The sequence below is a fragment of the Chrysoperla carnea genome, chromosome 1 (assembly GCF_905475395.1).
Source record: "Chrysoperla carnea chromosome 1, inChrCarn1.1, whole genome shotgun sequence".
Lineage (NCBI taxonomy): Eukaryota > Metazoa > Arthropoda > Insecta > Neuroptera > Chrysopidae > Chrysoperla > Chrysoperla carnea.
This window is the reverse complement of record NC_058337.1, coordinates 15,864,778-15,880,202: the sequence shown is the minus strand read 5'-3', so window position 1 is coordinate 15,880,202 and position 15,425 is coordinate 15,864,778. Positions and strand designations below refer to the sequence as shown.

The 15,425-nt window shown below is 29.5% G+C and overlaps 1 protein-coding gene across 1 annotated transcript in view; it reads right to left on the bottom strand.

The window, feature by feature from the left end:
- Window positions 1-1,697: 1,697 nt before the first annotated feature.
- Window positions 1,698-15,425, bottom strand: part of LOC123290847 (neuroligin-4, Y-linked) — a 623,005-nt gene continuing 609,277 nt past the window's right edge. Inside the window, exons 9-10 of the mRNA XM_044871193.1 lie at window positions 11,954-12,100; window positions 1,698-2,951 (exon numbers count right to left, since the gene is read on the bottom strand). Of these exons, the coding sequence (XP_044727128.1) occupies window positions 1,918-2,951; window positions 11,954-12,100 (1,181 nt within the window). The 3' untranslated portion in view covers window positions 1,698-1,917. The remainder of the gene's footprint in view (window positions 2,952-11,953; window positions 12,101-15,425) is intronic.

Here is a 15,425-nt window from a genome sequence, read left to right as displayed (position 1 = left end):
TTGTACACAAAAGATTTTTATTTTATGATTTGTAGCCTATTTGATAAGATAATACATCCATTTTTTTTTCTTTATTTAATTGTACAATCATATATTTTGGATTAAATTTTTTTTTATAATAATAATTTTTTTTTTTAATTTGGCACCGCATAACTAATAATAAAATTCATAACAAAACATGTGGACATATTTTTTTAATAAATTTCAATAAATTTTTGTATTGATATATCGTTAATAAAATTTAATTTTTTATTAATTTTAAATAAATAATTCAACAAAATTAAAGTATTCTTTAGTCATAATAATTTATAATAATTTACTTTAATTTTTTTTAATAATATAATATTTTCTTTAATTTTTATTTAGGCAGTCATTTTTAAATTTACTTTTTTTTTTGGTAAAATATAAAACCTAAAATTCCATTTTTGTTTTCATTTTTTGATTAGGTTATACTTAGTGTTTTTCTCTGTTTCTTTATTTTTGTTGTTTTTGTCTACTTATAGATTTACATAGAAATACTTTTGCCGTTTATTTAATTTTTATGGAAGTATAGTAGAGAAATAGTACAAATTTGATACAAATTGTTGATGAATTACTAATTTTTTATCGAAAGAAAATAAATGCTTATTAGTTTAATCAAAATAATGTATCAAAACAAATTGAAAAGAGAAATTTGATTAAATTCGTGAAACATGTGTTATGTTGTTTTTTTTATAATATCAAATAACAATTGTAATTAAATTAGAAAATTTTTTCATATACCACAAAAATATTTATGAGCAAATCGTTTAGAATGTTTAAATGTTGTTCCTCTCTTTGTATAGTCAAATTTGAGTTTAATTGTACATTGATTTCACAAGAAACGGTATGACCAAATAAGTATCAACCGAAATCACATATGCGATAACTTAAATGCTCTATTGTATACGTTATTAAAAATACTTTACTTCACCCATTCAAAAAAATACGAAATCAAAAGCAAATATGGGTCATTAAGAGTTCTGAAAAAACTTAATTACGTCGTTACAGAGTACTAATGATTTGTAACTATCAGAACGCCAAATTTGAAGACCCGCCACGTTTGTGAGAACTGGCAATAAACTTATTTTATTGTGATTAAACTTGGTCAAAATTTTTACCAGATATTGACATTGTTATCGCGGCGTCATTGTCGTCGTTAGTATCTCTTACCTAACTGTAATTATTTTTCTGGCTTCAGATATATCCGAAAGTTTCCAAATATAGTCGTAAGTTTCCAGAAATAGCTGAAAGTTCCAATTTGTACAGAGGCTGACAGACATAAGTATATATGTATATCAAAGTGTAGTATTTTGACGTTTTCTAATCTCAATTCTTTAGTAGAAAGTATTTAGGAGTATTTTATAAGGGTTAACATGATGGATAAAAAAAGGTCTATTTTAAAATTCCTTCAAGTGCACCGAAACTGGCAGTTATTCAAAGCATTTGTTAGAAAAATTCCATTACGATGTACTCTAAGAAATGCGAGACTCTTAAATGCGTATCGTTTGAAAATATTGTGTGCGATCAGTGTTTCCTATCGAAGAACGTACAAAACTCGTATTCAAAAATGACTGAATCACTGAAAAATAAATAATCAGGAACTTTTAAACTACTCTCTTCTACTTCTCTTCTAAATATTATTTAATTTGCCACGGCTTCGTTTTATGTCACATGTGTTAGTTTCATAAAAGTAAAACAAAAAAAGAAAAAATGTGAATCGCTTCTTAAATGTTCGCTCATAATTACCAACCATAATCAATATTTTTGTGATATAATCAGAATATATTCGATATCATAGGAAAAACATTATTTGTTCATGAAAAATAATTTAAAATTAAGAAAAGACAACAAAAACGGCTTGAAGGAAAGCAAATTCAACGTTAAGTTATAAATAAGTCATACAGATATTTCTTGTATTTGTACACGTTTTTTCATGGTTCCAGGTGTTGTCGGCCCACCTTGCGGCCTTAATATACCACCACCTTGTTGATTCTGTTGACACATACTCATTGGTGGCTGTCCTTTTGGCGGTGGAGGGGGTTCTGGTATACTAGGACTTGTATTCATTTCACTACCTCCACCCGTACCACTTGCACTATAATGTCCATCCCTATTACCTCCGTTATATGGTGGTAATAAAATAGATTCAGTTATATTGTTCATACTACCTGCACACCGTTTTACACCTGAAGGAGGTGATGATTTAAATTCTTGTAATTCAACAATACTACTATTATCTATTGAATGTTTTTTCTTTAATTGTATTTTTTCACTGTATCCAATAATACTCCCACTATTCTCCACACTAATTAAATTTAAAAAGTTTGATGATTTTGATTGACAATCATAATCAAAACTACCACTTTTATTACCACTAGGATCACCACTATGCCCACCACTATGATAGTGATGTATCACTTTTGTTTCATATAGACCACCTGGTCCAGATGTATCATTTGATGAACTACTACAACTGCCTGCTTCAGCTAAATCCTCTTTTTTCTTTGTTCCAAAACGATGTCGACTTCGATCACGTTTATGATAAATACCAGCAAATATTAAGATATTTAATAATAATAGAAAACATCCAACAGCTATTGTTACTGTTAAGGCAGTGGTATAACTTTGATAATGACTGCTTGCTAATTTCCTTAATAAATTATTATTGTTATTGTTATTATTATTATTATGATTATTATTGTTAATTCCATTTTGATTTAATGTTGTACTAATTGTAGAGTTTGGTGGACATTCTGTTGTAATTGCTTGTAATGCTGTATCAGACTTGGGTGTTGGTTGTGCTACAGATTGGAGTGTTGTTGAGCTTGTTGTTGATGTTGTTTGTGGTGCACGAGTACTAACTGGTGGTGGGTTGGAGATGACATGACCTACGTTTGTTGGTCGCTGCATTGTTTGTGGACGAACTGAACCTAAACAGTTGAAAACAAATTATTAAATAATGTAAATAATTTTAATCTTATAGGAATGTTCAATAAATTTTTTTATCACTTATTTTGGTAGTAAAAACCTAACTATGAAATTTGATATAAATTAAAATTTTTGTAGAAATATACTTAAATATTCTGATTTAGAGTCATAAAAGCACATAATTGTTTTATTATATTAAAATTAAAAATCGTAATTTTTAAACTGTATATCATGTGACCATAGATAAAAGATTTAGTTATATTGCATGTGACCTAAAACATGAGCGAGCTCTGATATGATCATATTGACAAAAACTGTCAGTTTAGTGTAAACAGCTGGGTACATATCTAATTGTGTTAATGATTTTTTTTGGCAGAATAAAGAAGCATCAAGCAAACACCGTATTAAAGCATACTATGATTTAGTAAAAGCCAATCCTATTTTGAGTTTGGTGGAGGGTTTAGAAAACATTAACTCTACTAATCGAAAGAGCAACCCCAAAAACTATTCTCCAATTAGGAAATCTTCAATTTTGTTACATTTCAAGCTATTAAGAATGACTATTTGCTTCTGGAACAAGTAGTATCACCATGCAAAGACACTTATAGTGTCTCACACCCCATCTACCTCGACAAGTGTTCCACCCCTTTATGGTAGGTACGGCTTATACTATGTAATAAAGCCTAATGTGTCTTCCCGAATATACGGAATAAAAACTTGGATCATCATAGTCTGAGTAATCGCGCTATTTTGGGAGCAAAAAGCATTAACTTCATAATTTTAGCCAATAAAGAATCGTTCTGGTGCCAGTCAAACTCGCATACTAGACATTTTCTGGCTCTCAATCTTGTTTACTAGAAGAGGAAAAAATTATTCTACCCTATCTCATACAATTAAAATACGAATTAACTGTATTAATAATTTGAATGATAAAAAAATAAGTTTGGTAAACAAATAAATTTTATATGCAAGGAATGTTATAAAGTCTATAATACAGACCATATGGGATATTCAAATTAAATAAAAATATACTTATAATGTAATATTAAGCTCAAGTTTATTTCCCCATGAGCTTTCAATACTTTCAATTATGTTTTATTAAAAAACAACAAAATAAAACTTTTAACTTTTAAAACCAATTATGATTTTGTTCAGCATATATAGAAGAAGTTGATACAGCATAAAGAAGAGTAGGTTAATAAACCAACCAATTAAATAATTTATTCGCTGAATGATTTTTAATATGTGCAAATAACAAAATAATGAACATATATTATTAAGAGATACTACAATTTAAGTAGGTACTTTATTCAATATTATTTCATGCATGCTTTAAGATCACATCGTTCGTACAAATTATACTATGGAAATAATAAATTTTCAAAATTAACCTAGCACTAATAGGTTTCAAGAATGTGGAGGTCTGGTTTCGGAATTAAGCAAATAAGTGATAACTAGCGAAAAACTGACATCACAGCTGAAAAGAATGACCAAACATTAGTGGGTTTCAAAAAAAATTCCAAGTAGATCGGATCAAAATTGCCTGTGTTATTTAAAAAAATCGAATTTTTGAACTTGATGACGTCATCAAAATTCAAAATATTTAATTTTGCTCTATTACATTGAAATTTTATCCAATTTTGACAAACCAAGTATGTAATTTCACTAAATTTGAACCATACTTTTCAAATTTGTGCTCAAAATTAACCTAGCACTAATAGGTCTCAAGAATGTGGAGGTCTGGTTTCGGAATTAAGCACATACGAGATAACTAGCGAAAAACTGACATCACAGCTGAAAAGAATGACCCAAAATTAGGGGGTTTAAAAAAAAATTCCAATAAGATCGGATCAAAATTGCCTGTGTTATTAAAAAAATCGAATTTTTGAACTTGATGACGTCATCAAAATTCAAAATATTTAATTTTGCTCTATTACATCCAAATTTTATCCAATTTTGATAAACCAAGTATGAAATTCTACTAAATTTGGGCCATTTTTTTCAAATTTATGATCAAAATTAACCGAGATCTAGTAGGTTTCAAGAATGTGGAGGTCTGGTTTCGGAATTAAGCACATAAGTGATAACTAGCGAAAAACTGACATCACAGCTGAAAAGAATGACCCAGAATTAGTGGGTTTCAAAAAAAATTCCAATTAGATCGGATCAAAATTGCCTGCGTTATTTAAAAAAATCGAATTTTTGAACTTGATGACGTCATCAAAATTCAAAATATTTAATTTTGCTCTATTACATCGAAATTTTATCCAATTTTGACAAACCAAGTATGTAATTCCACTAAATTTGAACCATACTTTTCAAATTTGTGCTCAAAATTAACCATGCACTATTAGGTCTCAAGAATGTGGAGGTCTGGTTTCGGAATTAAGCACATACGAGATAACTAGCGAAAAACTGACATCACAGCTGAAAAGAATGACCCAAAATTAGGGGGTTTAAAAAAAAATTCCAATAAGATCGGATCAAAATTGCTTGTGTTATTAAAAAAATCGAATTTTTGAACTTGATGACGTCATCAAAATTCAAAATTTTTAATTTTGCTCTATTACATCCAAATTTTTCCAATTTTGATAAACCAAGTATGTAATTCTACTAAATTTGGGCCATTTTTAAAATTTATGATCAAAATTAACCGATATCTAGTAGGTTTCAAGTATGTGGAGGTCTGGTTTCGGAATTAAGCACATAAGTGATAACTAGCGTAAAACTGACATCACAGCTGAAAAGAATGACCCAAAATTAGTGGGTTTCAAAAAAAATTCCAATAAGATCGGATCAAAATTGCCTGTGTTATTAAAAAAATCGAATTTTTGAACTTGATGACGTCATCATAATTCAAAATATTTAATTTTGCTCTATTACATCCAAATTTTATCCAATTTTGATAAACCAAGTATGTAATTCTACTAAATTTGGGTCATTTTTTTCAAATTTATGATCAAAATTAACCTAGCTGTAGTAGGTTTCAAGAATGTGGAGGTCTGGTTTCGGAATTAAGCACATAAGTGATAACTAGCGAAAAACTGGCATCACAGCTGAAAAGAATGACCCAAAATTAGTGGGTTTCAAAAAAAATTCCAATAAGATCGGATCAAAATTACCTATGTTATTTAAAAAAATCGAATTTATGAACTTGATGACGTCATCAAAATTCAAAATATTTAATTTTACTCTATTACATCGAAATTTTATCCAATTTTGACAAACCAAGTATGTAAATCTACTAAATTTGGGCCATTCTTTTCAAATTTGTGGTCAAAATTATTCTAGCACTAATAGGTTTCCAGAATGTGGAGGTCTGGTTTCGGAATTAAGCACATAAATGATAACTAGCGAAAAACTGACATCACAGCTGAAAATAATGACCCAAAATGCCTGCCAGCCAATAATATGAATCAGATCGTTTTGTGTTGAATTTACGATAAACTTTATCTTTAGTTTGTATTAATTGCAAATCCGGTGTACAACGACCTTTCACGATTACTTGTTTTTTGTCATCGAAAGATAGTTTTGAAAACACATAATTTTTACATTATTCTCTGTTATTAACGTGAAAATCTTAATTAAATACCTGATAATATAACCACAAACATACCAAAACAATCAATATTCGACTCGGCTCAGTATAAAAGCAATGAGACGAAAACAATAGTGCTTTATGTTCGTATATCCCTAATCGTTGTAAATTATGGAGATCAACTCACAACTGATGTATTGTAGTGAATCGTAATGTGTAACGAATCAAATACTTGTAATGTAGGTATATTTTAATGAATAAGAAACGAAGATACTTCGGTAAATGTCGTAGTTTGTCGTGTTGTAAAAGACACTATCTTAAGTCTGTCTTTCTATGCGTTCCTATGTTTGGGTGACATTTTATAGTATTTATACGAACGCACACACGTATGACTATGGGCGCATCCATATAAATATTTAGGTAAGAATGTCTTTCCCTGAAGATACTCAGTAACGCTAGTGCAGTGCAATGCGAAGTTACTTAAAATTCAATGTATACCGTATAGAATTATAGATGATATCCGTTAAGATGTTGTGTTAATTGATGGTACTCGTAGATAAATAATATTAAATATCAGAACAAGATTATACATATTTGTCTGAATTATGTAGGGTAGGCAATATCTTTCTGTCGATATGTATGTGCACGCCACTGACAAAAAAACTGCACCTTTTTGTTTGTATTCACAACTTCTGTGGATATTGAAGTAAATTTTCTATAAATAATTTATCCAACGTGATAATATATGATTATAAGTTCTATAAGATACTTTCTATATGGATTCGACGTTCAACTTAAAACTTAACAGAATATTTATAACTTTTGTGAATACCTACTTGTTAAAATATTTAATTACACTTGATATAAATACAACATTTCAATTAATTATGGCTTGTAAACTTCCATTCCATTTTGAATTTTAGATTTGTTGACAGTAAACTATCATTTTTTATATACAGGATGTGCCATTTTAAACCACTAAATAATCCCATGTGCATAAGTGTCAATACAAAGAGGAAATTATAAAACGTAATAAATGATAGTGTAAAAAAATGTCAACTTTTTAATATTTGTACAGATTATGGGTTTTTAAATCAGTTTGCCTTAATCTGACAAACAAATAAAAGGATTATGCAATTCAAAAACCTCGAAAAAATTTAGTTTGACTTTTTGCTATTTACGTACTGATGATATAGATTATAGCCAATTTGAGAGCATACCTCGTATTACTTACAAATAGCATTTGTATGGTTTATTTGACTATTTGTTTATTTACTTCCTTGTTTACCCGACTGAGCAACGCAAAGGAAGAATGGTAATTATCAGTCTATGTCTGTTCCTATGTGGCACACTAGAGACCAAACGCGTGGACCGATTTTGATAATTCTGGCGTCATCAATTTGTATTAACCTTGCGATTGCTACTGAAGATATGGCAGTAATGAAAATTCAATATGGCGACCACCAGACGCCATATTGTCAAAATGTAAGTGGTGTTCCTATGTGGCACTCTAGAGACCAAACGCGTCGGCCGATTTTGGTGATTCTGGCGTCAATCTATTTGTCTTAACCTAGGACGTGATGCCGAAGATATAACAGTAATGAAAATTCAATATGGCGACCACCAGACGCCATATTGTGAACATATAAGTGTGTTCCTATGTGGCACACTAGAGACCAAACGCGTCGGCTGTTTTTGGTGATTCTGAAGTCAATCGATTCACGAAAATTCAAAAAAATGAATTTCGGCGAACTATGTCAAGTGGGGTATTATTGAATAGCTATTAAATAAATAAATCGATTAACGTAATATTCATTAAAATTAGTTCACGCGTTTGGTCCCTGAGCGACTGACTTAAATGTAAACCGAAAAGAAACAAAAGTACAGCAATTTACATAGCGACTTTAACAGTAGGGACTCATTCCTGTGAAAATTCGAGCCGGTGTAGATTTTAATGGGCCTCGACTGTTAAAGTCGCTATGTAAACTGCTGGACAGAAATGCCATTTAATAATCTCAACTGGTCTACAGAAACCAATCAATTAGGCACTTAATTTTTGGTAATGGTATGAGATAAAGAAAAAGTCAAGATCTAAGACTTGTTGATATGCTGTTTTAAAAATTTTGAAATGACGCAGTATTTTGAGTATAACACAAAAAATGGATGCCTATCAATGGCTGGAGATTTCTTAGAAAATAACGGACCATAATGTCTTTTAATGAAAATATATGAAAAATGGAAAAGAATCCATAACAATGGGACTGAATGTTAGAAACTATCTCAAAAACATGAGAAACAAATGAAACAGATAGTTAATGATGATTACTTATCTTTAGTCATATTTTATGACTACTTATTACCCAAGGTAAGTCGCCCTATTACCTCAGTGGGTTAAGGCGTAATAAGGCGTAATCAATTCCGCCCGCGGTATGCTTAGGGTAGCGGGTTCGATTTCCGCCGTCGTAACAAAATTAATTTAATTAATAGTTGTGATTGGCTGATGTAGTGCATGGTAAATGCATGAAGGAGGTGCACTCAGCGTCTGAAATTGAGGAGCTGATAAATGAAATTATCAGCGGAAAGGTGGTAAAACACATTACATGGTATCACAATGGGCTCTTTAGCCTAAGCGTGTCCTTCCTATTCACTAAAGTCGTGAAGTGCCCAGAGTGCGTGAAAAATTGCGAGTTTCATTGATACATATTTGACACGCATTGAGCAGCATACAAACTCAGTGATCAGACTCTTAGACAGTTGTGACAGTATGAACAGACAAAACAGACATAACGTGCCAGATTTAAGATTAGATTTATTTAATAGACAATGTGAACAAACTAAACAGACGAAATGTGCTAGATTTAAAATATAGATTTATTTGAAATAATTATTAAACTAAGTGAACTCATATAAACCTAGTTTAATTTTATGAAGCTGATTACCAGTGGATAGATTACCGTTCAAGTCAAGTCTAGGCATTAGATCTATTTATAGTTGTTTTCAGAACTGATAATAAAAAATAGTTATGCTTACTTCAAAAACCGTCGGTGGGATGCGTAAATGTCTGAAAGCGATGGAAGAATTATGATTGTAGGTAATGGGCGAAAGTGTAGTGTAAATGAGGTATGGAAGTGTAAAGAACATGTGATAGAAAATGTGAAAAATTTTGAGTACTTGGTTCTAATGTTATCGTGTAGCGACCATGTGTGGAAGTTGGTGCGACCATGTTGAACGAATGAGTATAAAATCGAAGAGAGTTTTGATGAATGTAAGAATATATGTGTGCAAGTATGAGTGTTTTCCTGTAAAAGTTGTTGTGCAAATGTGTAATGCCTTGGTATTACCCATCTTAACATATGGAAGCGAAATATGGGTTGCAAACAGCACCAGGTACAAGGATATGAAAGATATCCAAATGAAAGAGAGCCTGAGCATGTTCTCAATGCTTGATCATTACAAGCAAGGAACCAGATATTTAAGTATAACTGAGAGGAGTGAAAGATGGATGATTGAATTTTCGAATGTACGGGTTTAGATGGAGTAGTAAGAATGTTGACGGTGTGAGAGTGTGTGTACTATGTGATGCCGTAGAAAGTGTGAAACATTTGATAGAATATTGTCGAAAAATTAAACTTTTCACTGCCTCGGACATTCTCAATGTGTCCGACCCGATACACATTACATTTTTAATTGTGTATCTCCGCTTCATTCTCGAAACTTAATATTGCGATTAACTTCAATAGAATAATTCTTAAATTTTGATTTTTTTTTCTTTTGTTTAACACGAGTAAGTTTTTCATTATGTAATATAATTTAAATTTATATAGAATTTGGAATTGTTATTTTGGTTTATGTCAAATAAAGAACATATATATAATAGAAAATAGGAACAAAAAAATACAAAAAATAAATAAAAAATACAAAAAATGTAATTTTTCAATGAAATAATATTCAAATACATGGTTTTAAATGACTCACCATGTACATACATAGACTCTACTTTATCTATATATTATTATTATTGAATTGAGCTTGTAAATATTTGCATGTTCCACCTGCTATGATGAAATCTGATTACCGTTCATGGTTTAGTGAGTTTTAAAACCGTAAACCCCACACCCTCAATAATAAACAAATGTTAAAGACTTAGTTATTTAATAACTTGTTAAAGGGTAAATAGATCCATCTAACCAATTTGTAATAATTATATCAGTCTAATGATTATTATATATAATATGCATTAATAATCTCATAATATTTAGTATGTGTTATCCAAATTGAAAACCCTTTTTAATATGTAACTAAAAGTACCAACTAAAAATGATGGACATTTATTCATTAATGATTTTATTAAAAGTTAAAATTTACAATTATGCGTATGGTACCAATATACCAACAAAGAATGGGAAGAACATTCATGGGAATTTGGCATCTCGTTCAATATACAGTAAATTATGAAGATTTTTTTATAGGCATTTGGAACAAAAAAAGGTAGTTTCCTAATGTCGAATTTACCACATTATATATACAAAATTTTAAAAGTAGACTTGATACCATTAAAAATTTGAATGTTAAATTATCAATGATTCAAAAATAAAGAAGTTCCTTCATTCAAAGATTGTTGTCCGATTCTTTTTTGAAAAACAAAGTTTAATATGTAATCTCTGTGGCGATACCGTGTAAAGACGTCACTAGTCGATATTTTTATCTTTGATTAATTAAAAGTTTTAGACGGAGAGCTGGTCGCCACCTTGACTAAGGTACTCACCACAATGCTACAATTTTTTGTATGATTGATTTAATTATAGTTAAGTATCAAAAGGAACTTCTGTCTGGAGTGGCGCGGTTGCAAGAATACCCCCTCTATTTTTATAATTGTAAATTAAAAAAAAATATTGTTTCACACGTCTGCCGTTTACATATGTTTTAATTTATATTACCTGGAATTCATAAAATAATTGGCAGAAGATTCTCGCGGTTGTAAGTACCTGTCTGGTGTGTTTAAAATTGTGACAAACGGACGTATTTTGTAAAATACTTACATAACATAAGTTTGCCGTTTACGTATGTTTTACTTCATGCTATTTTAAGCGTGTAAAAAAATTGGCAGAAGATTTTCTCAGTTGTTAACAAAAAATTATATTTTACGTGAGTTAAATAATAAATAAGAGTATCAGGCACTCATGATCCGATTATCCGAATAAAACAGTTTTTATAGATGTTTACCTAATACTGAAGACATATCATTAAGAAAAGCCATCGTTTTTTGTGAATGCGAATGTTAAAAAAAACGCGAATATTCGTCCCGTCACTAATACATACTCACAACTCGCAACAAGGGCGAGGGTAGATTTGTTCTCTGACCGACCTGCCACACTATGCACTAAATAGAAAATGTATTGCATTCCGACAAAATCGAATCCCTTTAAATGGATACTAAAATATGTTATAAAAAAATAGGATAATTACCATCATAATATTGTGCTCCCTCTTCCATATGATGATGCCTCATTGAAAAATCATCACCATCACCAGGTCGATGCAATTGTGGTATTAAATTTAACCATAATGACATTTTGTGTCCCCGATAATGATTTCTCATTTCTGGTTTTGTACCTATAATAAAATAATAATAATTTATTCACTAAATTATAATATTTACCATAATTATTTGTATAATTTTTATTATTAATCAAATTTGGATAATTATAATCATAGACAATAAATTATAATATAAATATTTATTATCTATGATTATAATCCATGTAATTACAAAATAAATTGGTCCGTCAGCCATTCATGACGAAAAGGTGTGCTAATAAAAACGAAGGTTTGAGATATTGTTGAAATTTTGACAAAAATAGAAAGATCATATCAAACTTTTATAACAAAACTGTTTGTATTTTTTATTTTTCATGATAATTTTAAAATTACAGACAGTTTTAAAAGAACTTTTCAAAAGAGACATCGTTATGACGTAATAATGTTAATTGAATAGTATACACTGCATAGCGTATACAATTATTAATTAACATTATGACGTTCCACGACATTTTTTACAACGAACATTTGTTTGTCGGGTGTTTTCGTTTCTATTGAAAAGGTCTTTTAAAACCGCCTCCAACTTTAAAATTACCATAAAAAAATTAAAACAGTTTTCTTATAAAACTTGTATATGATCATACCATTTTGCCTACAAAAAAAAAAAAATTTTTTTCAAAATCTCAATTGTTAGCTAAATGGATACCTTATCCTTATATACAAGAATTTCACGGGCAAAATTTGGAAGTAGTTGAACTCTTCGTATATACAAATAAATCAACTTCTTTTAAAATTTTTCGAGTGCGACACTTTGCTCAAAACTTTTTTCTTTATATAATTTATTTCACTTTGAATAAGTTTCACACCAAATAATGACTTACAATTTTTTTTTTAATGTGGTTTTATAAATAAGAAAAACTATACATTTTTCTTATAATTACCATACATACTTGTTTAGAACATTAAACTTTCTGCTTCTTATATCAATTATGATTATTCGTTATTATTTTCTGAATAAAATCCTTTCTTTAGTAAAAAAAATCTGAACTAAAAAGTTTAAAAACTTAAAAAGAGCACATTTTCTTCTATCCAATTATAAAGCTATTATTTACGGAAAAGAAAAAAGTCAAAAAAATGTTGAGTTCTTTGTTTATTAATATAAGAAAATGTAGTTAATTACAACCCTATTTTTTCATATTTTATCGCCTTGCATGCACTTTTTTAGTAGTTAATAATAATCTTGGTGCCACATACATACAGCGTAGAATATAAAAAGTGTTTTTCTATAGCATTTGAAAGAAAACTTTTTAAAATAAAGAATTTATGTAAATTCCAATGTTCGTAGTTCGTACATACAGTGTATCTTAAATGCTTATATTTTTATTTTTAAGACAAAGTATATATCACCGTATTATATATTATATTCTTTTTTAGTTAGAAATATGGAACCTATACCAATTTTTCAAAATTATTATATCTCATTTTCATTATTGATTTTATTACCAAAATTATTTGCAAAAGATTACTGCTAACCCGATCATTTTAGTCAAAATAAAGGGTTAACCTCGGAATCTAACGGAATGAGCTGAATTTTTGTAGAAACCTTTATTTTGATAGTACAAAAAATGCCTTAAAAGTCACAATTGATCATGCGTTCGCGTTCTTAAATATTCAAAGCTTTTTTATACGTTGGACCGTTTTGGAAATAGAGGGTGCAGAAGATCGAGCGCTCAGCTATACGTACCTTAGCACAGGGTCAATATTTATAACTATAAGGAATTAAATAATTATTGAAACAGTATTTATCGATAACTAAGTGAAAAAACCGTATAATAGACAAGGTCAATCGTGAATCCCAGTCTATTTTGCGGTGTTTTTCCTTAATTAATTATGTTCTGTTCTTCATTAAATACTACTTATATAATTATTTAATACCTTATATATATATATATATATATATATATATATATATATATATATATATATATAATTTTGTATTTTTTGAACAATTTTAAGCAAATAAGTACTGTGCTTTTGTCTCTAAAAGCTTAATTTTGCGAATGAAAAATTAAAAATGTAATATTTTTATATTAGTATTCATTTGTATTGTGGTTTCCCCATCGATTGTTTTTAAGAAAAATGTGTTATTTTTTCAATCTTTAGAGACAGTTCACTTAGCTAACGCACACCTTCTGTGAATTTTTTCTTATTCTTATAAGAAAGACTCTCTAACACTTAAAACTTTTCCAAGTATCGACCTTACATATATACCGCTTTGTTGGAATTCGGACCTAAGTCGACAGTGTCCAGTGTCAGTCGAGAGTCAATCATCTTATAATTAGAGTAAGAAAAAATGTTCGTTTACCAATTTTAGGCTGGCGTGGCAATTAAAAAGTTTCCAAACTTACAAAGTTACTAAGGGCAGTATTTTTGAACGACTTGCTCATTATTTTGGCCTTAAATCCACGCAAATTGCGTGTTTGTGCAAAAAATACAAGAGAATTTACGCAAGTTTTATACGAACTATGACTTCAATTGAAAAAATTATAAGCTTTCATGTTTAAACTACTTGTGTAGACTGGTTTTTTAAACACCTTGTACAAATGCAAGGGTCGGTGTTTTTAAGAATTTGCATATTCATACCTTAGTAAATATCTTCCCAACTTATGTTGCTGTAAATTGCTAAATAAATTTAGATATTAAATGCATTTTCTTACAGTGTATTTTAATGAGAGTATTCCTTGTGACTTTGTTAGTGTGTTTGAAGCATGCTGCACCTTCGTTCGCTATTAAGATATTAAATATGCAGTAATATAATCAATTTATGTGAGGATAGGTGTGAGTGGATATTTTGCTCATAGTTCGAAATTTCTTAACATACATTTTTTTTATGGCACTTTCGGAATGTACATATTTTGAGTACCTATATAAAAAAAAAATTTCAAATCGATACAGCAAATATTCTTGAAGATTCATTTAATTTTCATTGTCTTTTAAAAGTTTAAACGTGTTTTTTATAAACAATGTTTTCAAACTCGGTGATTAAGATTCCTCAAAAACGGCTGAACCGATTGGTTAGAAATTTTAACACAAGCTTCTCAGATATATTCTTCTTATTTCCTTTTTTTTAAACAGTTTTAGTTGAAAATCCGAATTTTTTCCATTTCAGAGCCGCCATTTTGTCCAAAATTATAATTTAAACTTTAGGGGAGTTGGTAACAGAAATTTTGCACAATGTGAGCGACGTTGAGAACACATTTTATCGATAGTGTTGACCCAATAGAGCTGAACTCGAAAGGTCGCAAAATATTTTTCAAATGGTTTACATTTTCTCATTTCTTTGACTTTAATTAATCGATAAAAATAAGTTTTGTCTTGGGTCAAATTGAACATTAAAAAT